This window comes from Symphalangus syndactylus, chromosome 8 (genome assembly GCF_028878055.3).
Source record: "Symphalangus syndactylus isolate Jambi chromosome 8, NHGRI_mSymSyn1-v2.1_pri, whole genome shotgun sequence".
Classification (NCBI taxonomy): Eukaryota; Metazoa; Chordata; class Mammalia; order Primates; family Hylobatidae; genus Symphalangus; species Symphalangus syndactylus.
This window is the reverse complement of record NC_072430.2, coordinates 50,057,501-50,083,941: the sequence shown is the minus strand read 5'-3', so window position 1 is coordinate 50,083,941 and position 26,441 is coordinate 50,057,501. Positions and strand designations below refer to the sequence as shown.

At 34.9% G+C, this 26,441-nt stretch overlaps 1 protein-coding gene across 18 annotated transcripts in view; it reads left to right on the top strand.

Moving 5' to 3' along the window:
* GPHN (gephyrin) overlaps positions 1-26,441 on the top strand; it is a 722,880-nt gene that overhangs the window by 551,093 nt on the left and 145,346 nt on the right. For 16 of the 18 annotated variants that reach the window (XM_055291351.2, XM_063644412.1, XM_063644411.1 and 13 more), the window contains one exon: positions 6,499-6,541. In XM_055291351.2, the coding sequence (XP_055147326.1) occupies positions 6,499-6,541 (43 nt within the window). Of the gene's footprint in view, positions 1-4,622; positions 4,686-6,498; positions 6,542-26,441 lie in introns of all 18 variants that reach the window. The other 2 variants (XM_055291350.2, XM_055291347.2) reach the window with 1 other exon arrangement.

Genomic DNA, 26,441 nt, shown 5'->3' with positions numbered 1-26,441 from the left:
TCCTCTTTATCATACTGCCTTTCATATTATAAAAAGCCAAAACTCTTTGAGTTCTTCAGCTGAATATGTGCTGTGATATCATAAATCTAATTAAACACATAAGAGCTATTATTAAACTCAAGCCAAATACTTGCATCCTAATTTATTCCAAAAAGTGATGCATGAATGGAACCATGGGAAAAAACTTTTCTAGAACAATTATCCATTTGTGTTTAAGAAGTAAGAAGAGAAAGAAATAGAATGTAAGAGTCTAAGATTGTAGAGTTATTGGCTTAATGTTATTTAAATCAAACTTTTGCTTCTGTTTCTGGGTAGGCTAAAGAGGCAAGTAATCTGAGTAAATGAGTCCCTTTTTCTCTCTCCTCTTAATCTTGTGAGTAGATGGTACTCAAAGAAGTTCATTCTTTCAGAGACTGATTACTCTTAAATAAGTTTAATAAGGTAGAAAAACTAAAGTCAAAATAAGCCATGATGCATCAAAAATTTCTATCATCTCTGTCATTATAGTGACCAGACCATGTAAGATATAAAACATCCTGCTCTCTTAGAAAGTAAGGAATCTTCTTAACCTAATCTGAAACCCTTGGTATAGAAAACTTTTATTGGACTCCAAATGTCACTATTTGCTTACCTTAAGTAATATTAATTTCTAAATTCTTGAGATCATTCTGTAGGATACCCAGACATCTCTTAGCTATAATCCACATACTTCTCATATTATCTCTCAATACTGTCAGACCCAAATAAGTAAAAATTCTTTGTGAGCTGATAAAACAGGTACAAGAATGGCTATGATCATAATTATACTATTAAAAATAAATTTGAGTCTGCTGAGATTGAAAAGAAAAATAATCACTACAAAATAAACATTCAGATTTAGCAAATGTTTCTTCTGTACAAAGCAGTATATTTAATGTAGTGGGAAATAAAAAGAGGATAAAGTCATGATCCTTTTCCTCTAAGAACCTATGGTCTACTTGGGGACTCATATCATTCATTGGAATATGAGTATTAACTCATATTCTATATTATAAACTTCTATAAGTCCTGTATTAGAAGTTCAAATAAGATGCCTTAAGAATCTAGGCAAATCTAAACCTAGGTTGTAGTGTTGGTTGCACAGCCATATAACTTTATTAAAAGTCATCAAACTTTTAATACTTTTATGCTTAAAATGAATGAGTTTTATGGTAGGTAAATTATATCTCAACACTGCTAAAAGAGTTTAGAGAAAGAAGAAATTATTTCTGATTGAGGAACTTAGGAATGTTTTTTTAATAGCTGGTGTAATCTAAGCTGGATCTTAAAGGACAAGTAGTATTTGCATCAGAAAATAAGCAACAGTGTATTCCAGAGAAAGGCAACAGCTTGTCTAAGGTCTAAAAGCTCAAGAATACAAGGCAGTTTCTAGAGGAGCTGGTTGAGACTTTGCTCCATGCCTTACATTATATGGCTTGCATGCCTACCATGCATATGGCCATATGGCTATGACATTTCCAAAATGTTCTGGCCTATCCCTAATGAGAAACATAACCGCACATAGAATTTTCCACCTCTCTTTGGGTTAAAAACAAGAGCTTGCCTACATTATAATGAGGAGGGTGTGTAATCACAGAGTTATTTTACAGCTGTCAGTGGCACCACTGATCATAACAACTACTGACATTTATTTTCATTTTTATAGCTTAAAATCACTAATGAATGCATTATCTCCTTTGAGCCACAATCTTTATTTTTTTCTGTGAGGAAACCGAGATTATGGGAGGGCCCAGAGCCTAAAATACCAAAGCCACATTAAAGGGAAAGTGAAGATATTCTGGCCTGCTAAGAATAAAAAGAAGAGAAAATGAGTACATGATCATTGAACAGTTTAGACATCTGCTAACTAAATTGGGATGTACACATGAATCAAAGTTCATCTCACACAAAAAGAATAAAATGGATAAAGTTAACTACTGTCACCAATAATATGAAAGCAAAGTTGAATTTTTTTTGAAGAGCTGAAATAAGCCTATTATTGACAGGAATAGCCCTTATATTGATAATAGAGAAGAGTACTTAGGAAACAGTTTATAAATAACTTTTTTGTTGTTTGCTTTTTTAACAATGTAAAAAGATTAAAATTTAAATTGCGTCTTTCCAAAACAGAGGACTTCTCAGATTATATAAGTAAGCAGCTAAACAGAAACTTAATTTCTAATTTAAAATGTGATTAGTGGCCAATAAAGTCATGTTTAAAATGGAAAGATAGTTTTCCTAATGTCCATCAAAGAAGACTTATTTTGTTCTTGACTTTGACCCCATCTGACCAAGTGCTCAGAATTTTTCAATATGAGCCATACTGTATACCATTTACAAGAAAAGGAATACAAATTAGCTTGGTGAGCAGCAAAATAGGCAATTTTTTGAAACCTGATTTGTGTTAACCTGCAATCAAATGTAATTTCCATTTTAATACTTATACATTCTTACATTGTTACGAACCTATTCTTAACACGGGTTTTATTTTCTTTGTTTCTCTCCTCCCTCACTTCTGTGAAATGCAGAAGGGAAAGGATGTTTGTTATTCACACATTTGTACCCCCACTAACTGGTGTTACAGTATATCTGGCTTCCACTGGAGAGCCCCTGACATCGCAGGGAACGGTGATCAAAATTCCACACACTAGCTTCAAGCTGGGGGCTCGTAGCTACTGCAGCATTGAAAGGGAATCTTTTCCTGGCTTCTTTAAAATAAGCATGGTGATGGGATGGTTTAAGGGAAGAACACCTCTCAAATCACATGACCACTGCTATGCTTTCGTGTGTCCTGCTTTCTTCATAACAGCTTGGCACTACATTCTTTCCCTGTATCTTAGTGGGCTTGTGTGTGTACAAGTGGGGTGGAGGATGGGGAGGTAAATGGATGGTTATACATTATGCATGCATCTTTCACTGTTAAAGCAATGTGCCTTCCCTTATATGTCACAAATTATGGTCACAGATTAAATCTTCTGTGTCCTGAGAGATTGGGCCATCTCTCTCTTTTTGGTGTGAGATTCATGTGTTTGGGTGTGTTTTGATGTTTACACCCTCAATTGTTTTTCATGTTGCATTTAACATAAGTTGAAATGTTCTCCCATAAGTTAGCTTTTCATGTTGGGCTGAAAAAGTCTTCATTTCTGTGTAGCAATTCATGTTATTATAACCTATGGCTTTCAATTGTACCTCCCATAATGAAGAGCTGACTTTAAACACTGTGCTATTCTTGTTATGACCTAAGCATAAGGTAAGTGATTTCTCTAACTGTATCTAAAGATTGTTGTTGTTTGTTAAAATTTCTTCAGCTTTTTTTAAGGCATTTTCACTTTTGTTCCTTACATTTATTATGTGCTCTCCCTTCTGTTTTTCTGTTTCACATCTTAAGATTTCCTAATGGACGATGTGATCTTCAGCAAAAATTATATTACACATGTAAACACATGTTGAAATGAATTATTTGATGTCTGAAAACAATCTTGATTAGTAAATGAATACCCTATGTTTTCATTAAGTCCTTCATGTCTTTTTATTTTCTCCATTGATTTTAATATAATATGCTGTTCCTACATGTTGTTTTAGTTTTGATTCCAGTTGGAAGGGGAATTATTTGTCAATACTGTAAAGTCAGATGTTAACTGAAGTAAAATAACATGATCCAACAGAATAAAGTAGAAGGTAATCAGATGCCATACCTTTTATTTCTGATCCCTGACAAATTTAACGTTAGGCCAAAATCTGTTTTATTTTGCTTTCCAGGCTTCCTTTTTTTTCCCATTGAGTAAAGCCAGGGTAACATAAAGAAAAAAACGAGAAGCCATCAAACTTGAGACAGATCTGTGTTACCTTCTTTACAGTCCATAAGAACAGTAGTTGTTTCTCAAGTGTATGCCATTACATTGTGAGTTAAGTAAAATTTTCATTTTGAAATTGTATAAAATTAAGTACAGATTATAAAGAGGACTAGTTTCATGGTGCAAGAGAAAAAGTTATTTGCTACATGCATAAATAATAAACAACATTTTTAAATTTTTGTTTTCCTCAGTGGTGTATAGGTTGATTGATTGATTGATTTATACACACACACATACTCAAGATCACTAAAGGAATTCTTATAATCATTGATATTAAAGTGATTCTCCCCAAATCTGGTTCAAATAGCCAATGTAATATAAATGGGAAAGCATTGATTATACTGCTGTTGGCAATTTATGAACCTTGGTAAATGCTCAGATTCAGGGAATTGAATTGTTTTCATCATCCAAATTTCTCCACCAAAGCTCTTTGAAATATGTAGTTCTAAACTGAGGTGCCACAAAGCAACACTTGGGTGTCTTTATTCAATTCATGTTATGAATGATTTGGGTTGTTAATTTTTTAAGTTACCTAGGGAACGGGAGAGGGTATTTTGTTGTTATTTCGGTTTGGTTTGGGTTTTTTTGGTAAAGCCAACTAATTCTTCACCACCATTTCCATTATATACATTAGAAAATGTATATAAGAGGCATTATATAAATCTGTTGGAACATTTTATGAGACAATTTGAACTACTCATCTGAACTGCTCTGTTCATTGTAAATCTCTTGTTTCTATCCATACACTAGCTCCACTCTAGATTGGAAGGGCTTAAAGATGAACTCTGGAGGAATAGAGGCTACGACTTAAGAGTAACTATTACTGATCAAAGGAGCCACTTTCCATTCGCAAACATTGCTTTGCGCTATGGGTTTGGGCTCCTTCTGTTTCTACATCTTGTTGAAGACTTTCTTGACTTCCATTTGACTTCTTTGAACTCTGTTTTTGTCTTTTAACATTTCCCCCTTTCTTTTCCTTCTCTCTCCCAGATTTTTCTCTCACTCTTCTAACTTTCTCTTGTGTTCTTTGAATCACTTTTTGAAATGTAGTTTCTCTCTTTATTAAGCTTGTCTATTGTCTGTTAGTGTGTGTTTCTTTTCTTTAAGGCTGTAGTGGTATAGTTACACTTACGTTCATTCCATAGTATAGCAACTTGCTTATTTATTTTGCAGCAAGTTCATTAGTCATTCTTACCCTCTTGGTATGAATTTTTAATGAGAAATAGCAGAACATTCTGCATTTACATATTGTCTGCTTCTGTAATTCCATACTTTATTTTCCATTGTCTAGATTTACACCCTCAAACCTCTCTCTCTTACTTTTCTTTTCCTCATTTTTGCGACTTCTTCCCTGTATTATTTTCTTTAAGCAGTCATTGATTTATTTCCCATTTGGTCCAGAATTGTTCTTAAATAAGACTTCTGAGTAAAAGAATATAAGAATATTATCTTCAGATTAGCTTTTTCCTTCTAGTATGTTTAAAACTAGTTGAACAATCTGGGCCAAAAGAGAATAACTAACATTTGGAATTATTTTTCCTTTTTTTTTTTTTTTTTTTGTTTTTGGTGTGTGTGTGTGTGTGTGTGTGTATGTATTTTTTTTCTTGTATGTATGTTTGTGACTTTTTTATTGTCTTTTTTTAAACATTAACAGTTGTTTTTTTCAGGGAAGGACAACCATAACCCACCCTAAGTTGCAACATTCCTTTCATAAGTTGTTTCATTATGATAGTAGATTGTGTTGAACTATAGAAATTAATTTGTCGTGTATATATCCATTTGTGGCAAGCTGCTGTGGAATGGGAAGCGGAGGTCTGGAGCTTAAATACAGTTTCCTTTGAAATTAACAACATGTTAATTACATGTACCATGCTCCTTGAATGTAACAGTTTTGTCACATTTAAAAGAATGTTTCACATTGACCTAAACATTTGAGTCAAAGCATAAGGGTTTCTGATTGATAAATTCTATATACACCTAAGAACTGGTAAATAAATTTGTTCAATTTCATTGATTTTCAACAGAAGCATATTTCATAATCAATATTATAACTATGATAAATTATGATAATCAATAAGTAACAGGTTATCAGAATCAAATGTAAATATTATATAAGGATCAATAAGTAACAGGTTATCAGAATCAAATGTAAATGTTATACAAGGATTTCTCTATTTTCCTCCCATTAATGTATATACATACTAAAAAATTACTATAATGGAATACTTAGTTACAACTTTATTACTTGAATTTTACTATTATTCTAGTCAAGAGATATACTAAATGCCTTAATATTAAGGGCCAATATTTACAACTAAATATACAGTAACAAATTTCCATATACCGATTTTAAATACAAATGAATACAAAATCACCTTTGGTTTATCTCTGTGTAATTTACAATAATATCTCCCAAATTTCTTTCTGGAAGTCAGTTCTTTCTTTAAGGAAAAGATAAATAAAAAAGATGAAACAAGTATAACATTTTTACTAACATGTTATGACATCTGAAATACTAATATATAAAGCCTTTGCTCCTAGACCTCAGGAGCTTGCCCATTAAATATGCATATCTGCCTATTCATGCTATAAGCCCTAAATTACTGAGTTTATGCTCTTTCTACAGGTCCAGTCCAGGTGCAGCAGCAAGGAGAACATTCTCAGAGCCAGTAAGTATTTTACCATTTCTGGTGGGCTGCTAAACTAGAGCTTATAAAGCTAAAAATGATATTTTGTTGAAAAAAAAGAAGAAAAGCAATGGGGAACATTTATGTGACAAATATGAATATTAGGGCTTTTACCTTCTAAAAATATTACCAGTATCAATACATTAATAAATATTTCCCTTAATCTAATTGTTTTTGCAAGCTGACACCAGAACTTTGATACACTTCTAAGAGGGTAGGAATGAGCTCCTCTGTGACTCTGAACCTCTCTTTAATTGTTCCACTGCCAAAAGTTATTTGAAAACAAACTAACTGAAAATAATAATAAAAATAATGTAAATTCCTGAAGAGAGGCTAATTCTAAAAAAAGAATATGTGGCTCCCAAGAGGGTGTATCATACTCATTTTGTGAATATGAATTCCTGACATATAATAACTTCACAGGCAGCATGTTTTAGAACATAGAACCCTAAACCAAGAGTAAAGAATGCTCAATTTTATTTATTGATTTGATCACTAATAGCATTAACTCAGAAGTCATTTAACTTTGTATATCATTCATTTTTCTATCTTATAAAAAGGAACTATAATAGGTTTTCCTTATCTGTATCTTTGAAATGATGTCACATTGAAAATTGTGTCTTAGGCCCAGCGCGGTGGCTCACGCCTGTAATCCCAGCACTTTGGGAGGCCGAGGCAGGCGAATCACGAGGTCAGGAGATCGAGACCATCCTGGCTAACACGGTGAAACCCTGTCTCTACTAAAAATACAATAAATTAGCCGGGCGAGGTGGCGGGCATCTGTAGTCCCAGCTACTCGGGAGGCTGAGGCAGGAGAATGGCGTGAACCCCGGGGGGGCGGAGCCTGCAGTGAGCCGAGATTGCGCCACTGCACTCCAGCCTGGGTGAAAGAGTGAGACTCCATCTCAAAAAAAAAAAAAAAAAAAAAAAAAAAAAAAAAAAAAAAGAAAAGAAAATTGTGTCTTAAAAGATTTGGGATCCTAAGAAAAAAGTGCTGTATAAATGCTAATTGTTTTATTATTGTTCTCTATAACTTAATAGCTTAATGACATCATCCCATCTTCTTCCTGATCTTTATCAAGAGAAGTACAGGGGAATCATACTGAAATAGGTCTACTGCTACTCATACCACTGGGAGTTTTAGCAAATTGAATGATTTCTATTTCTAGCAGGATGTCAGCATTATTTTTGTGTTATACTCCTGGTTATGCTTTATTACAGTGAAAGGATACAGATTAACATCAGCAAAGGCAAAAAGATACATAGGGCAGAGTCCAGGAGAAACCAGGTGCAAGCTTCCAGTTGCCCTTATTTCTCCCAGCAGCAATGTATGACAGCATGCATCAAGTATTGCCAACCAGGGAAGCTCTTTGAGCCTTAATGTTCAGGGTTTTTATTGGGATTGGGTCACATGGGCACGGAGTGCTCATGTGGCTGATCTTTATTTCACAATTAACAAAATAGAGACCTTCACAAAGGTAAAAATTCATGGGGTTTGTGTAAATTTTTCCATTTTTGTTTTGTAAATCTATTATCTTAGCTCCAAACCCTTGGGCAAACACAATTATTGCTTGCCCAAGACCATTATATTGGCCAGGCACAGTGGCTCACACCTCAAAAAAATAAATTCCTCTGAGCCCCTTTGAACCTCCAATTTAGGGTATGGGGAGTGTTTCCAATTGTTACAGTGAGAAAAGTCTTGCATTAGATTGAACTTTGATTTCTTTTCTTTGAGCTCCCTAGTTGCCAACTTTATTTTGTGTCCTAGGAATAAGGAATCCTTTTTAGGACCCCTTTGATAATCTTAACTAAATTTGAAAATGCATTTATCCTTGGTGAAAATCTGTCTTATTACCAATAACACTACTATTTGTCTCTGTCTATCCTTGTCATTTTTTGTTATATCTCTGTAAGGGGTACGTTCATAAGGAAAAACATAGACATAGGCCTCAGTAAGTATTTTGCAAGCTGGCCCTGAAAACCAAGTTTCAGGTTTCTTGTAAGACTGGTGTCCTTTAGATAAACGTTTCCCTGGGTCATTGATCAACCTATGAGAACCTTCCTTGTTCTCTTTCTGTTTTGTTAGTGAGAGTCTTGCTATGGAAGAATTATAATAGGCACCCTGAGGAATTTTTGATATGAACAAAATTGTTTATTTAAAAGGAGCCTGAGAATAAAAAGGAAACAAAATTGCAAACAACTAATGAGCTAGTTTTTTATTGGTTTGAGGAAATATCCCAAATAAATTGAGATTCCAAAAGTACTTCCATAAGAAATTCCTTGGCCAAGGCAAAATAAAATGTAATAAACTTAAAATAATGCCTCTTTTACATCTCTCAAAACCAAATCTTGGCCCTAATTAAGAAGATACCTGGGTCTCACTGGCTATTGCAGGCAATAAGTTCCCAACTTTTCTGAAATTGCCATGCCATTATATGACTTAACCAAGTCCTTAGAAACTGAACCTCTTTCGTGGGCACCAAATGTGAACAAGCTCTCACAACCCCTTGCCTTGCTATATCCATCAATCCTAAATGATTACATCATGATCTTTATCCAATCTTAATGAAGCTCCTATATTAAAAGATCTACTTTGGACCAAACTTCAAAATCTCATAAAATGACTTTCCTTTCTGTGACTCTGACTCTAAGACTCAGTCTTTGTTGAAGTGGCATTTTTCCTTTCTAGAGTCAAACTCCCTATATTAAAATCTTGATTTCTCTACTTACTAGCTGTGTGAACTTGAACCAAGTGCTCAGTATCTCTATGCCTCACTTTCCTGATCTGTAAAATGTGATAATAACTTGTTCACAAAGGGCAGAAATTGTAAAGAATCAAATAAATAAATTTTAAAATGTAGTAATAAGATGGTCTGCCTTATAGATTGTTACAACGATTAAACAGTATAATGCTAGGTACATAATAATCACTCCGTAAATGTTAGCTGATATTATTGTTACTATTACTACTAATACTACCAATTACCATTATTTTCTTGATAATGATGATGATAATAAAATAGGTTACTTTTTATTGAATGTTACTGTGTATCAAATACTTTTCTACATGGTTCATCCTACTTAATCCTCACACACAACAACAAATCCTGTGAGTAAAATTCTGTTCATTTCTACATTAAATAGATAAGGAAATTAAAGATTCCAGAGTTAAATAAGTTGCTTGTGTATATGGTAAATGGTATGTGAGTTGAAGCCAGTATTTCAGACTTTGATTTTATAGCCTACATTTTTAACCAACATGCTGTGTTACCTAATTAATTTCAATAAGGCCTTCAAAACCCAATTCAATATTATGCAAAATATCTAAGCAATAGGTAAGAATAGAAATTGATATCTGGTATATCCATGGGTGCTTATAAACAAATATCTGATTATCAGTGCCAAAATTGTTTTATTACCACATGTTATCAAGATGATACGACACTGTTATGTTCTGTCATCTTTCCACCGATAATTCATTTCCTTCTCTCAACCACTTTATTTTTAATAAAGCAAACTTTTGTTATTTTTACGAATAACTGCTTTTATGCAAGAAATCAAGTAAAATAAAAAAATTTTACAGATGAGAACTTATATTTCAGCACTGCAGGACAGCGTTTTAATTGCTTTCTTTCTCCCCCACCCCGAGACAGAGTCTTGCTCTGTCACCCAGGCTGGAATGCAGTGGCATGATCTCTGCTCACAGCAACCTCCACCTCCCAGGTTCAAGTGATTCTTCTGCCTCAGCCTCCTGAGTAGCTGGGACTACAGGCTTGTGCCACCATGCCCAGCTAATTTTTGTATTTTTGGTAGAGACAGGGTTTCACTATGTTGCCCAGGCTGGTCTTGAACTCCTGACCTTGTGATCAGCCTGCCTCAGCCTCCCAAAGTGCTAAGATTACAGGCATGAGCCACCGTGCCCCGCCTTAATTGTTTTCTTAATGTACTTTGTTCAGCCTGTGTTTTATACGACAAGTGGTACATTTTCCTGGGATTAACTTTTCTAGATTTTTTAGTATATTTTAATGGAATTCAGAATTTTTATTGATATATAATATTTGTACATATTTGTGGAGTACAGGTGATATCTTGATACATGCATAGAATTTATAATGATCAAGTCAGAGTATTTGGGATATCCATCACCTCTTGAGCATTTATCATTTCTTCATGTTGGGAACATTTCAAATCCTATATTCTAGTTATTTTGAAATATACAATACATTGATGTTAACTATAGTCACCCTACTGTACTATCAAATATTAGAACTTATTCATTCTATATAACTGTATGTTTGTACCTTTTAGCCAACTTTTCTTTATCCCCCACACCATCCTTCCCAGCCTCTGATAATATCACTCTACTCACTGCCTCAATGAGGTCAACTTTTTTAGCTCCCACAGATAGAGAACTTGCAATATCTGTCATTCTGTGCCTATCTTACCTTCACTTAACATGCCTTCCAGTTCCATCTGTGTTGCTGCAAATGACAGAATTTCTACTATTTTAAATAGTCCATTGTGTGTATATACCACATTTTCTTTATCCAGTTATTTATTGATGGACACAGGTTAATTCTATATCTTGGCTATAGTGGACAGTGCTTCAGTAAACATGGGGGTACAGGCATCTCTTTGATATACTGATTTCCTTTCCTTTGATATATACCAATATAGCAGAATTGCTGAGTTATATGGTAGTTCTATTTGTAGTTTTTTGAGGGAGTCCATAGTGTTTTTTTATAATGTCTTACTAATTTACATTCCCACCAACAGTGTGTAAAAGTTCCCTTTTCTCCACATCCTCACCAGTATTTGTTAGTTTTTGTTTTTTTATAGTAGCCATTCTAACTGGAGCCGGATTATATTTCATTATGGTTTTGATTTGCATTTCTCTGATGATTAGTGATTTTGGGCATTTTTTCATATGCCTATTGGCCATAGGTATGTCCTCTTTTGAGAGATGTCTATTCAGCTAATTTGATTACTTTTTAATGTAATTATTTGGGTTTTTGCTGTTGGGTTGTTTGAATTCCTTGTATGTTGTGGATATTAGTCCCTTGTCTGATGAACAGTTTGCAAGTATTTTCTCCCATGTTGCAGATTGACTCTACTCTGTCGATTGCTTCTTTTGCTGTGAGGAAGCTTTTCAGTTTGATATAGTCTCATTTGTCTGTTTTTCTTTTGTTGTCTGTACTTATGAAGTCTTAGCCAAAAAATATTTGCCTATACCAATGTCCTAAAGTGTTTCTTCTGTGTTTTCTTCTAGCAGTTTTATGGTTTTCGTTCTTATGTTTAAGTATTTAATCCATTTTCAGGTGATTTTTGTATATAATAAAAGGTAGGCATCTAGTTTCATTTTTCTGCATATGGCTATCCAATTTTCCCAGCACCATTTACTGAAGAAGATACCTTTTCTCTGATGCATGTTCCTTATGCCTTTGTCAAAAGTTAGTTGGTTCCCTATTCTGTTTCATTGATCTATATGTCTCGCTTTATACCATGCTGTTTTGCGTACTACAGCTTTGTAGCTGCTATTGTTACAATTACTACTAGTACTACTAGTATTACTATGATTAGTATACTGGTGGTACTTCTGGTATTATCATTATTCTTTTTTTTTGAGATGGAGTTTTGCTCTTGTTGCCCAAGCTGGTGTGCAATGGCACGATCTTGGCTCACTGCAACCTCCACTTCCTGGATTCAAGTGATTCTCCTGCCTCAGCCTCCCAAGTAGCTGGGATTACAGGCATGCGCCACCACACCCAGCTAATTTCGTGTTTTTAGTAGAGATGGGATTTCACCATGTTGGCCAGGCTGGTCTTGAACTCTTGACCTCAGGTGATCCACCCGCCTCAGCCTCCCAAAGTGCTGGGATTACAGGCGTGAGCCACTGCACCCAGCCTTATCATTATTCTTTAGAGTAAAGGTATTGTCTTAAAATATCTACGCTTTTAGTGAAGATACGTTAACTGGTTGGAGTAACAAATTAAGCTTTAAAATACACTAGTCTTACATAAATTTATCAGATAATTTGACTGCCACCTCTGAGAGCAGAGTTTTAAGAAAATGGATGCATTTAGGACTATGATTAGGGTATAAGAGGAAGAGAAAGCCTAAAGGAAGGCAGGTCAAGCTTGGGTACCTTTATAAATCACTCCCTCCTTAATGAAGTAATTATCTTTCTTGGCACTTCTGTCTCCTAGTGTTCCTTTTAAACTATCTGTTTGCATTTTCTCCAGCTTCTTTGGTAGCTTTTTTTTTTTGGCCCAGTCATTAAATATCAGTATTATTCATACTTCTGTCATAGATCTTCCATTCACACTCTATATTATGCATGAGCAAGACCATCTATTAACAAGATTTTCAAGTAAACCAAATCTATAACTCCAATCCACATCTTCTTCCTAAACTTCAGATTTTTTTCCAATTGTCTGTTGTAGATCTTTTCTTAAATATTACACAAGTATCTCATACTCTACATGACTAAAACTAAATTTATAATCTTAATCTCGTCTTCTTCCATATTTCAAGGAGTAACATCACTAGCCACTGATTTGTCCAAACCTGAAATCTTTAGTGTTTTTTATTCCTCATCCTACAAGCATTTTTACCATTCTAAAATACAAATCTAAACCTATCATACTCCTTTAATAACATTAACCCTTTAATGGCTCCTTATTGTTCTTGTGTAAAGGCCCAACTCCTTAAAATTGCTTACCAATGGCTTCTGCTTATCTCTAGTTTTACCTGGAATTCAGTGCAGCAGCCATATGAACATTTCAATTTGCAGATAGTTCCCTCTTTCTCAGAATGCCGATTTCTCATTTCTTCCAAAACCTGGATAACTCCTACTTATCCTACAGTTCTTTCAGGAAGCCTTCTGTCACCTCCCAAGTCTAAGTGGCCTTCCCAAGTTCTTTTCTAGTATACTGTAGTTTCCCTACTTTATTGCAAGAGTATTTACAGTGTAGTGCTTTTCTGTCTTCCCCACTCTCCCCTCTACTCCACCCTAAGCATCTTGCAAGACCTCATCTATCTTGTTCCCTGATACTATTACCAGAATCTATCACCATGACTCTCTCTCAATAAGAGTTGATTGGATGACTGCATAAATAAATGAGAAGAAGACCTTGAGCAGACAGAGCAAGCAAAAGACAGCAGAATATGCTAAATAAGAAACCAGTATGGGAACAGAAAAGGAAAACAATGAACATTAGCAAAAACTCTAATATATTTATTGAAAATACTGGGGGTTTTTTTGTTTGTTTGTTTGTTTTAACTGCTCCTTCTCTTCAAATTATCTCATGTATCCACTTTGGCCCTTATCCCTTCGTTCATTCTCACTACTGCCACCCAGGTTCTGGACTTACTACTACCTCTTGCCTGGAGTATAAGTCAGACTTTTCAGTCTTATACCCCTTAATTTGTCATAGATGGATAGGTCTTCTCGTTAATTTTCTTGCATCTTACTATTAAGAAACATGAATTTTTATCTTTTTTATTATTCCCAGGAAAGAGGATTTTGAAATAATCCTTGGAGAAGTATGTTAACTTTCTTATGCCTCCTATTTTTAGAAAAAAATTTCTAATTATCTCTTGCTGCAACCTAATACCTTATGATCTTGATTGGCATTCACTGGATCTGACAATAGCTGCTTACCATCACTTAGATTATCTTCCTTTATATAACTAAGGATAATTAGCAATTGACTTCCATAAATATTTATTGAGGTAGTATTTATAAGCACTATTTTTCTCGACTTTTTTATCTAATCTAAGTAAACCAACTTTATTCAATTTTCTTTACTATATCCTTATATAGTTTATTTACTAGGTTCTTGAAATTTAAAAAGAAAAAATTTTTTATAGTTTGGATCTCACTATGTTGCCCAGACTGGATTTGAACTCCTGGGCTCAAGCAATCCTCCTGCCTCAATCTCCTGGAGTAGCCATCATGCCTGGCTTGCAAATATAATTTTTTTATTTGTGAAACCTAAATTCCCAAAGTAGTATTCGCTATTCAATTTAAATTTTGTCTTATTTCTCTTATTTTTCTCGATTATCACTTTTTTATTTTATATGAAAAGTTGCATCGTTCATTACTTTGAGTCAGGCTTTTTACCTTCCTTGTTGTCAACATTGTAGCAGGTATTGCTAAGAAACATTAAGTTAATAGATAGGAAGCCCCAACCCTCATATCCTCATAGAGACACCAACTTAACAGCAATATATGGTCATAATAGCTTCATGAAAACTCCAGAAAAAAGGTAGTTGCAATACCCCCAAGCTGGCACAAAGCCAAGAATAGCCACATTGAAATGGATAAGAACTGTTTTACTTTACCTGTGATAGTCCCTCCTCCAAGTCAGCATAGCTTAGCATAATAAAGAGAAAACACCCTACTCATGACTTCTTTCTGTGGGGGAAGAGTGAAACATACATCCAATATTCTAGCTTTTCAGAGGACTGCCCAAATAACTGCTTTCTATCTCACTGCATTGATGGAACTACCACAGTTTGAATGCCTGAGGGCTGCTGAAAGCCAGGGAGAGTGGAGGCAGCTTGCTGTAGTACCACAGGGCCTACAGTGCCACACACAGGCACCAGCACCTCTCAGTGCAATCTGGAGAAAGTGCCCAATTCTTGACTTTTCACTCAGGAGGGAGAGAGAAGAGTGGAACATGCATTAGGTGTTCTGACTTTTTGGAGGGCTACCAAGGGAATGGTTTCTCTGTTGCCTCACTGGGGTGGTAACAGAGAGCTGGCATACTTTGGATGTCTGTAGGCCACTGAGAATAAGGAACAGTGATGGCTTGCTCCAGCAGCACCACAATGCCTATAATGCTGCAGACAGATACCATTGAGAGCAAGAGATTGCAAGCTCCTGGCAGAGAAACCTGCAAACCTCTCTAATTGGGAAATTACATACACAGACCCAGAGAAGTCACATTCCCCCCCTTTCAAAAAGGTTTCAGAGGCCGCCTCAGAATTTCTAGCCAGTTTGATTGGTGAGAGTGTCCCCTATATAAGGCCAGTCTGTAAAGACTGGGAGACATGGCTGTTTCTCAAATGACTAAAACTCAGCAAAAAATCACAAAGCACACCAAGAAATCAGGATACATGCCCAATCAAAAGATCAAAGTAATTATCTAGAAACCAACCTCAAAGAAACAGAGATTTATGATTACCTGGCAAATAATTCAAAATAATTACCTTTAAAAAGGTCACTGATCTAAAAGAGAACACAAATGGACAACTAAACAATATCAGGAAACCAATGAATGGACAAAATGAAGATTTCAACAAAAAGTTAGAAACTATTAAAAAAGAACCAAAGAGAGATTCTGGAGCCAAAGGATACAATAACTGAATTGAAAAACTCACTAGAGGGGTTCAACAATTACTTGATCAATCAGAAGAGATCAACAGCAAAATTGGAAGACAGATCATTTGAAATTATTGTTAGAGGAGGAAAAATTATTGTTAGAGGAGCAAAAAGAAAAAAAAGGAACAGAAAAGTAAAGTAAAGAAAGCCAAAGAGGCCAGGAGTTGTGGTTCACACCTGTAATCCCAACACTTTGGGAGGCCAAGGCAGGCGGATCACTTGAGTCCAGGGATTCGAGACTAGCCTGGCCAACATGGTGAAGCCCCATCTCTACTAAAAATAAAAAAATTAGCCAGGCCTGGTGGTGCACACCTGTAATCCCAGCTACTCAGGAGGCTGAAGCAAAAGAATCGCTTGAACCCAGGAGGTGGAAGTTTCAGTGAGCCAAGATCACACCACTGCACTCCATCCTGGGCAACAGAGTGAGACCCTGACTCAAAAAAAAAAAAAAAAGAATGCCGAAAAGATTTATAGAATGCCATTATGTGGACCAGTGTATACATTCTGAGAGTTCCAGGAGAAAAGGGACACAGAACTTATTTAAAGAAATAATGGTCAAAAACTTCCCAAATTTGATGAAAGAAATGTACATCCAGACACTTGAAGTTCAAAGGATATAACTAAGGTGAATCCAAAGAGGCCCACACTAAGACATGTTATAATGAAACTGTCAAAAATCAAGGGCAAAGAGAAAATTTGAAAGGAGCGAGAGAAAAGTAACTCATCATGTACAATGAAGTTCCCATAAGAATGTCATTGGATAAACCTTACAGGTCAGAAGGGAGCAGTATGTTATATTCAAAGTGCTGAAGGAACAAAATCTGCCAGTGAGGAATACTGCATCCAGCAAAACTGTCCTTTCAAAAATGAAAAAATAAAGACTTTCCCAGGCAAACAAAGCCTAAGGGAGTTCATCACAACTAGACCTGGCTTACCAGAAATGCTAAGGAGAGTACTGCAAGTTGACATGAAAGGACCTTAGACAACAGCATGAAAGTTTATGAAAAACACAAAGCTCACTGGTAAAGGAATATATGTATATATACAAATTCAGAATACTATATTACTATAATGGTGGCATGTAAAACACATGTAATTCTGCATAGAATTCAATAGACAAAAACCTAAGGTATAACTACAAATGACTGTTAATGGATAAATTATATCTAAAGATGTGATTTGTGACATCAAAAACACAGTGGGGATGGGAAATGTAAAAGAGTAGACTTTTATGTATGATTGATAGATTGTTCTAACTATGTTTCATGTAAGTCTCATGGTAATTACAAAGAAAATGCTTATAGAAGATACAGAAAAAATGAGAAAGTAATCAAAGCATATCGATAACGCAAAGGAAGACAGCAAGAGAGAAAAAGAGGGACTAAATAGCTACAAGACGGACAGAAAACAACATGTGCCAATAATAAGGCCTTTAAGTGTAATTGGATTAAACTCCCCAATAAAAAGACAAAGTGAGTGAATGGATTAAAGAAACAAGATGCAATTATATTCTGTCTACAAGAGACTCATGCTGATGTAAAGACACATATAGGCTGAAAATGAAAGGACAGAAAAAGATATCACTTCATGCAAATTATAACCAAAAGAGAGCAGGGGTGGCCATACTTATATCAGACAAAATATAGACTTTAGGTTAAAAGCTGTCACAAGAGACAAAGAAGAATATTATACTGAAAGAACAGAAATATTTAACAATTATAAATTAAAATCCAGCTAACATTAGAGCACCTAAATATAAGAAGTAAACATTGACAGGATTGAAGGGAGAATAGACAATAACACAATAATGGCAGGAGATTTCAATATTCTACTTTGGATAATGGATAGAATAACCAAAAAGATTAATAAGGAAATAGAGAACTTGAACACTGTTGACCAATTAGATCTAACAGAATATTCCACCCAACAACAGTAAAATACACATTCTTTCCTAGCATACATGGAATATTCTGTAGGATAGACCACATATTAGGCTAAAAAACAAGTCTTAACAAAGTTAAGAAGATGAAACCTATGAGATATCTTTTACAATCTTACTGGACTGAAACTAGACATCAATAGCAGTAGGAAAACTGGAAGATACACAAACATGTGAAAATTAAATGAGACACTCTTGAATAACCAGTAGATAAAGAAAAAAATCGTGAGAGAAATTAGAAATATCTTGAGGCAAAAACACAACACACTAAAACTTATGAATTGCAGCAAAAGCAATACTAAGAGAGAAGTTTATGTTAGTGGCATGTACTTTAATGAGGGGGAAAGACCTCAAATCAGCAACCTAACTTTTTACCTCAAGGAATGAGAAATAGAATAAACTAAATCAAAAGTTAGCAGAAAGAAGGAAATAATAAAGATCAGAGCAGAAATAAACAAAATAGAGAATAAAAATACTAGAAAAAAAACAATGAAACTAAGAGTGGGATTTTCTAAATACCAACAAAATAAATAAACCCTTAGCTAGACAGAAAAAGAGAGAAGACTCTAACTAAAATCAGAAATAAAAGAAGAGACATTGCAACTGATGCTTCAGAAATAGAGATGATAAGAGACTACTATATACAATTATATGCCAACAAATTGAATCACCTAGAAGAAGTGGATAAATTCCTGGAAACACAACTTTGGTGTTCAGTCAGTCTTGGTGACTGAATTATAGAGAAATAGAAAATCTAAACATATCTATAACCATTAAGGATATTGAATCAGTAATCAAAAACCTCCCAATAAAGTAAAACCCATGACCAGATGGCTTCACTAGAGAATTCTACCAAGCATTTAAAGAAGAATTGGTACCAGTTCTTCTCAAAATCTTCCAAAAACTTGAAGAAGAAGGAATACTTCCAAAATAAATTTATTAGGTAACATTACCCTGATACGAATAGAAAAAATACAACAATAAAAAAGATAACTGATAAAAAAAATTAATGCAAAAATCCTCAAAAAAATACTAGGAAACCAAATTGGTTTATACACTTCAGCCATGTGGAATTTATCCCTGGGATGCAAGGATCGTTCAATGCATGAAAATCAATAAATGTAATATACTACATTAAAAAGAAAATCACATGATCATCTCAAAAGATGCAGAAAATGCATTTTAGAACATTCAGCAACTTTTCATAATATAACAATCAGCAAACTAGAAACAGAAGGAAATTACCTCAATATAATAAAGGTCATTTATGAAAAGCTTGTAACTAACATACTAAATGGTGAAAAACTGGAAGCTTTTTTTTTAAGATCAAGAACAAAGCAAAGATGCTCATTTTTGCCACTTTTCTTCAATATAATACTGGAAGTTCTAACCAAAGCAGTTAGGCAATAAAAAGAAAGAAAATGCTTCCCAAATGGAAAGAAAGAAGTAAAGTTATCTCTGTTTCCAGATGACATGATCTTATGTAGAAAACTCTGAAAATTCCACTCATATACATACACACACACACACAGAGAGAGAGAGAGAGAGAGAGAAACATTAACTGTTAAAGCTAATACAAGAAGCCAGTAAAATTGCAGGGTACAAAGTCAACAATAAAAAATCAATTGCATTTTTGTACACTAACAGTGAATGATTAACAATCTGAAAAAGAAATTAAGAAAATCCCATTTACAATAGCATCAGAAAGAATAAAATACTTAGGAATAAACTTAACTAAGAAAATGAAAGACTTGCGCAGTGAAAACCACAAATCATTGCTGAATAAAGTTAAAGACACAGTAAATGGAAAGATACCTGGATTCATGGATGGAAAGACATAATATTGTTAAAATATCCATACTACCCATAGGAATCTACAAATTCAAGGCAATCCCTATCAAAATACCACTCACATTTTTTATAGAAATAGAAAGTACCACCCTAAAACTCATATAGAATTTCAGAGGTCCTGGAACAACCAAAACAATCTTGAAAAAGAAGAACAAAGCTGGAAGTCTTATATCTCTTGATTTCAAAACATATGACAAAGTTACAGTAATCAAAAAAGTTTGGTGCTGGCATAAAGACAGACATATAAACTAATGTAACAGAATATAGAGCCCAGAAATACATGTTCGTGTATATGGTCAAATGATCTTTGAAGATGGTGCCAAGACCATTCAATGGGGAAAGGGCAGTCTCTTCAATAAATGTTGTTGGGAAAACAGCTATTCTCTTTGCAAAAGAACAAAGATTATCTTATACCATGCACAAAAATTACCCCAAAATGGATTAAAGATCTAATAGTTAAGTCTAATAGGTAAGACCTGAAACTATGAAACTCACAGAAGGAAATATGCAGAAAAACTTTATGATATTGAAATGGGAAACGATCTCTTGGATATGATACCAAAAAGCACAGACAACTTATACAAATGTAGACAAATGAGACTACCTCAAATTTAAATATTTCCTGCATCAAAGGTCACAATCAGCAGAGTAAAATGGCAACAACAGAATGGGAAAAAAATAATTGCAAATCATATATCTGATAAGGGGTTAATATCCAGAATATATAAAGAACCCCTACAACTCAGCAACAAAAAAATCAAATACCCCAATTAAAAAATGGGGAAAGGACTTGAATAGACATAACTCAAAGAAGACATACAAATGGCCAACACACATATGAAAAGCTACTCAATGTCACTAATCATCAGGGAAATACAAATTTAAATCACAGTGAGATACCACCTAACACCCATTAGGATGACTACTAAAAAAAAAAAAAAAAAGAAAATAACAAGTATTGGTGATCATAGGGGGAAATTGGAACCCTTGTGCCCTGTTGGTAGGTTTGTGAAATGTTGCAGCTGCTACAGAAAATAGTATGGCGTTTCTTCAAAAAATTAAAAATAGAACTTTCATATGATCTCTCAATCCCACTTCTGGGTATATATCCAAAAAAATTGAAAATAGGATCTCAAAAAGATACTTACACACCTGTGTTCATCATAGCATTGTCTACAGTAGCCAAGATACGAAAGTAGTCTAAATGTTCATTAACAGATGAGGGGATAGGCAAAATATAGTCTATTTATACAATGAAATGTTATTGAGCCTTCAAAAAAAATAAGGAAATCCTGTCATATGCTACAACATGGATGAACCTTCAGGACATAATGCTAAGTGTAATAAACTAATCACCAAAAAAAACTAATACTTCATGGTTCTACTTATATGAGACATCTAAAGTAATTGAACTCATAGAAAGTAGAATGGTGGTTGCCAGGGGCTGGATGGAGAGGGAAATAGGGAATTAGCCAATGGATGTAAAGCTTCATTCACACAAAATGAGAAAGTTCTAGCGATCAGTTGTACAACAATATGCATATATTGTTAATTCTGTTAAAGTTTTTAACATAATATAAATACTTAAAAATTGTTTGAGGGTTACAAAATGTATATAGATTAAGCATCTGAAAATGTATTAAAAAGTTAAGTTAATCATTGATCATTGATCAATGATAAGTTAATAATTCCATCCTGGAATGGACATATATTGTCCTTCAGTGTCTCTTTTTTATGATGTGTATGTTACCAATCTATGTGTAACAAGTGAATTACTGATTCTCATTATTAGATTCACCACCTACATACCAATGGCTTTCTATTTTAAGCCTGACTTCTCTTCCAAGCTCCAGATTCTCCTTGCTGTTGCTTACTGGAATCACCCTTTGATGTCCTGCTGGCATCTCACATTTCTTTCATCAGAAACCAGATTTAGGATCCTTTCCTCCAAATTATTCCTGTATTGTTCTTTTATACAATTACACTCCCACTTACTCTAATAACTAAATTTGAAATCTCCTCATGATATTTACCATCTCCTTCTCAAAGCATAGTCAGTCAGTCATAGAACCCTCTGCTGCAGCTCTTCTAAATATCCTTTTTCCCATTCCTTTTGTAATAGTTCAGGCCTTCTTCATCATTCTCCTTTGGGATTGCAGTAGCGTAATAATTGCTCTTCCTGTCTTCAGTCTCTTGCTCCCTGACAGTCTTCCATCAGTCAAGTATTACATTTTAAAGTACATACTACTCTTCTACTGAAAATCTTGAATGGTTCTCCATTCTCCATAGTACTAAGCCTCCAAAATTTGTCCTGAACTGAATTGACCAGGCTTATACCTTATATTTCATCCTCTTCACCTCCAACCTCCAGCTGCATTGGGCAATTTCGCATTCTCTAAAAGTACTTTCAGATCTTTGTAATTTTGTTCATATTTTCTTCAGTTTCATATGTTCTTCTTCCTTTTCTCATTGTTTAAAGATCCTCCTCTGTAAAGCCTTATAGTTTGTCCCATCAGAATTAGTTGTTCCTTTTTCTTTGTTATCTTACATAGTATTTTGTTTGTACTTTAAAACGTAAGCATACACATAGTCTGTTATTTTTCCCTTAAAACACAGCCTGATTTGTGTGTTCCTTGAAAGACTGTGTAAGATAGGAATCTCATCTTGTTTATTTCAACATACTCCTAGGCCAGGTGCAGTGGCTCATGCCTGTAATCCCAGCACTTTGGGAGGCCAAGGCAAGAGGATCACTTGAGCCCAGGTGTTCAAGACCAGTCTGGGCAATATAGTGAGATCTCATCATGTCATCTCTACCAAAAATTAAAAAATTAATCGGACGTGGTGGCACATGCTGTAGTCTCAGCTACTCAGGAGGCTGAGGTGGGAGGATTCCTTGAGCCCAGGAGGTAGAGGTTACAGTGAGCTGAGATCAAGCCACTGCACTCCAGCCTGGGCAACAGAGCAAGACCCTGTCTCAAAACAAAACAAAACCTCACTCACTGTGTTTAACAAAGTGCCCTATATTGACCAGAGTAAAGTTTGAAGTTGTAAGTAGTGTTTGCTTATCTATACAACCCTTCTACTTTGTCAGTCTATATAATCTAGACTGTACTGTGTGCATAACGTCTTTGGACCTTGATGTTAAGGCCTTTTTTTCTTCCTCAAAGAGGTGATAATCTAGTTAAGAAAACAGACATGTATGTAAATAAGTACAATTACTGTGAGATATGTAGTTAATATAATATGCAATTAAAAATCCTAAAAATTGAGTATTTTATAGTACCTCAGTGCAAAAATAGACATACATGCATTGTTTCAGAAAGGAGAGACTATTGATGAAAGTGATTTTTGAAATTTTGAAATAATTTCAAACTTCAGAAATGTTACAAGAATAGTATAGAGAATTCCTGTATATCTTTCATCCAGACTCCCCCAAATGTTAACATTTTGTCACATTTCCTTTATAATCTCTCTATATATTAATATACATATTATCCTCAACTACTTGTGAGTAAATTGCAGACATGATGCCTCTTTACCCCTAAATAATTTAATGTGTATTTCCTTCCAAAAAAATCTGGAGGGGTGGCAAATAAAAAAGACTTTCTCTTACATAACCACAGTACAATTATGAAAATTAGGAAATGAACATTGCCACAATACTGTTATGTAATCTTATTCAAATTACATTTTGTCAGTTTTTCTAATAATGTTCTTTATAACAAAGGAGACAACATTCTTTTCTTCTGACCTGGGATTCAATCCAGAATCATGTGTTACATTTAGTTATCCTGTCTCTGTAGACTCCTTTAATATGGAACAAGTCTTCAAGTTTGTCTTTGTCTTTCACTACCTTTATATTTTTGAAGCATGTAGGTCAGTTATTTTGTACAATGTCCCTAAAATTTCTATTTTTCTCAGGTTTCCTAATGGTTTAATTCTGGTTATAAATTTGGTCAGGAGTATCTCAAATGTGATGTTGTATCTTTCTCAGTGCATCTTATCAGGGGGCTCATGATGTCAGTTTATCCCATTACTGGTGATATTAACTTTGATCACTTGGATAAAAGGGTGTCTGCCAGATTTCTCCACTGTAGTTAATGAGTACAGTTAATAAATATCTTGTAGGGATATACTTTGAGAGCAGACAAATATGTTTTGTTTTTCTTGAGGCTTTTACCTTCTAATCTTGGCATTAACTGATTATTTTTCCCTAAACCAATTATTATTAGATGGTTGCCAAGTGGTGATTTTCTAATTCCAATATTTCTTCATGTAACAGTTGACCCTCTGTTATAAGGAAGAATTTATTCTCAGGCCAGCATATTTTCAAAATGAGAAAGGCGTCATAGCTCTACTTTGGGCCTTATTGGTATTTGCCCAAAATACAAACACTTTCTTTTATTTTTTTTATTTTTTTTATGCTTTAAGTTCTGGGGTACATGTGTAGAAGGTGCAGTTTTGTTACATAGGTATACACGTGCCATGGTGGTTTGCTGCACCCATCAACCCATCACCTACATTAGGTATTTCTCCTAATGTTATCCCTCCCCCAACCCCCCACCCCCCAACAGGCCCTGGTGTGTGATGTTCCCCTTCCTGTGTCCATGTGTTCTCATTGTTCAACTCCCACTTAGGAGTGAGAACATGTACTGTTTGGTTTTCTGATATTGTGATAGTTTGCTGAGAATGATGGTCTCCAGCTTCATCCATGTCCCTGCAAAGGACATGAACTCATCGTTTTGTATGGCTGTATAGTATTCCGTGGTGTATATATGCCACATTTTCTTAATCTAGTCTATCATTGATGGACATTTGGGTTGGTTCCAAGTCTTTGCTATTGTGAATAGTGCCACAGTAAACATATGTGTGCATGTGTCTTTATCATAGGATGATTTATAATCCTTTGGATATACGCCCAGTAATGGGATTGCTGGGTCAAATGGTATTTCTAGTTCTAGATCTTCGATGAATCGCCACACTGTCTTCCATAATGGTTGAACTAATTTACACTCCCACCAACAGCGTAAATGTGTTCCTATTTTTCCACAACCTCTCCAGCATGTTGTTTCCTAACGTTTTAATGATCTCCAATCTAACTGGTGTGAGATGGTATCTCATTGTGGTTTTGATTTGCATTTCTCTAATGACCAGTGATGATGAGCATATTTTCATATGCCTGTTGGCCTCATAAATGTCTTCTTTTGAGAAGTGTCTGTTCATATACTTTGCCCATTTTTTGATGGAGTTGTTTTTTTCTTGTAAATTTGTTCGAGTTCTTTGTAGATTCTGGATATTAGCCCTTTGTCAGATGAGTAGATTGCAAAAATTTTCTCCCATTCTGTAGGTTGCCTGTTCACTCTGATGATAGTTTCTTTTGCTGTGCAGAAGCTCTTTAGTTTAATTAGATCCCATTTGTCAATTCTGGCTTTTGTTGCCATTTCTTTTAGTGTTTTAGACATGAAGTCTTTGCCCATGCCTATGTCCTGAATGGTATTGCCCAGGTTTTCTTCTAGGATTTTTATGGTCCTAGGTCTTATGTTTGAGTCTTTGATCCATCTTGAGTTGATTTTTGTATAAGGTGTAAGGAAGGTGTCCAGTTTCAGTTTTTTGCATAGGGCTAGCCAGTTTTCCCAACAGTATTTATTAAATAGGGAATATTCTCCCCATTACTTGTGTGTGTCAGGTTTGTCAAAGATCAGATGGTTGTAGATGTGTGGTGTTATTTCTCAGGCCTTCATTCTGTCCCATTGGTCTGTATATCTGTTTTGGTACCAGTACCATGCTGTTTTGGTTACTCTAGCCTTGTAATATAGTTTGAAGTCAGGTAGCATGATGCTTCTAGCTTTGTTCTTCTTGCCCAGGATTGTCTTGGCTATGTGGGCTCTTTTTTGGTTCCATATGAAGTTTAAAGTAGTTTTTTTGAATTCTGTGAAGAAAGTCAGTGGTAGCTTGATGGGGATAGCATTGAATCTATAAATTACTTTGGGCAGTATGGCCATTTTCATGATATTGGTTCTTCCTATCCATGAGCATGGAATGTTTTTTCCATATGTTTGTGTCCTCTTTTATTTGCTTGAGCAGTTGTTTGTAGTTCTCCTTGAAGAGGTCCTTCACATCCCTTATAAGTCATATTCCTAGGTATTTTATTCTCTTTGTAGCAATTGTGAATGGGAGTTCACTCATGATTTGGCTCTCTGTTATTAGGGTATAGAATGCTTGTGATTTTTGCACATTGATTTTGTATCCTGAGACTTTGCTGAAGTTGCTTATCAGCTTAAGGCGATTTTGGACTGAGACAATGGGGTTTTCTAAATATACAATCATGTCATCTGCAAACAGAGACAATTTGACTTCCTCTCTTCCTATTTGAATACCCTTTATTGCTTTCTCTTGCCTGATTGCCCTGGCCAGAACTTCCAATATTATGTTGAATAGGAGTGGTAAGAGAGGTCATCCTTGTCTTGTGCTAGTTTTCAAAGGGAATGCTTCCAGTTTTTGCCCATTCAGTATGATATTGGCTGTGGGCTTGTCGTAAATAGCTCTTATTATTTTGAGATACGTACCATCAATACCTAGTTTATTGAGAGTTTTTAGCATGAAGGATTGTTGAATTTTGTCGAAGGCCTTTTCTGCATCTATTAAGATAATCGTGTTTTTTGTCATTGATTTGGTTTAGTGATGGATTACGTTTATTGATTTGT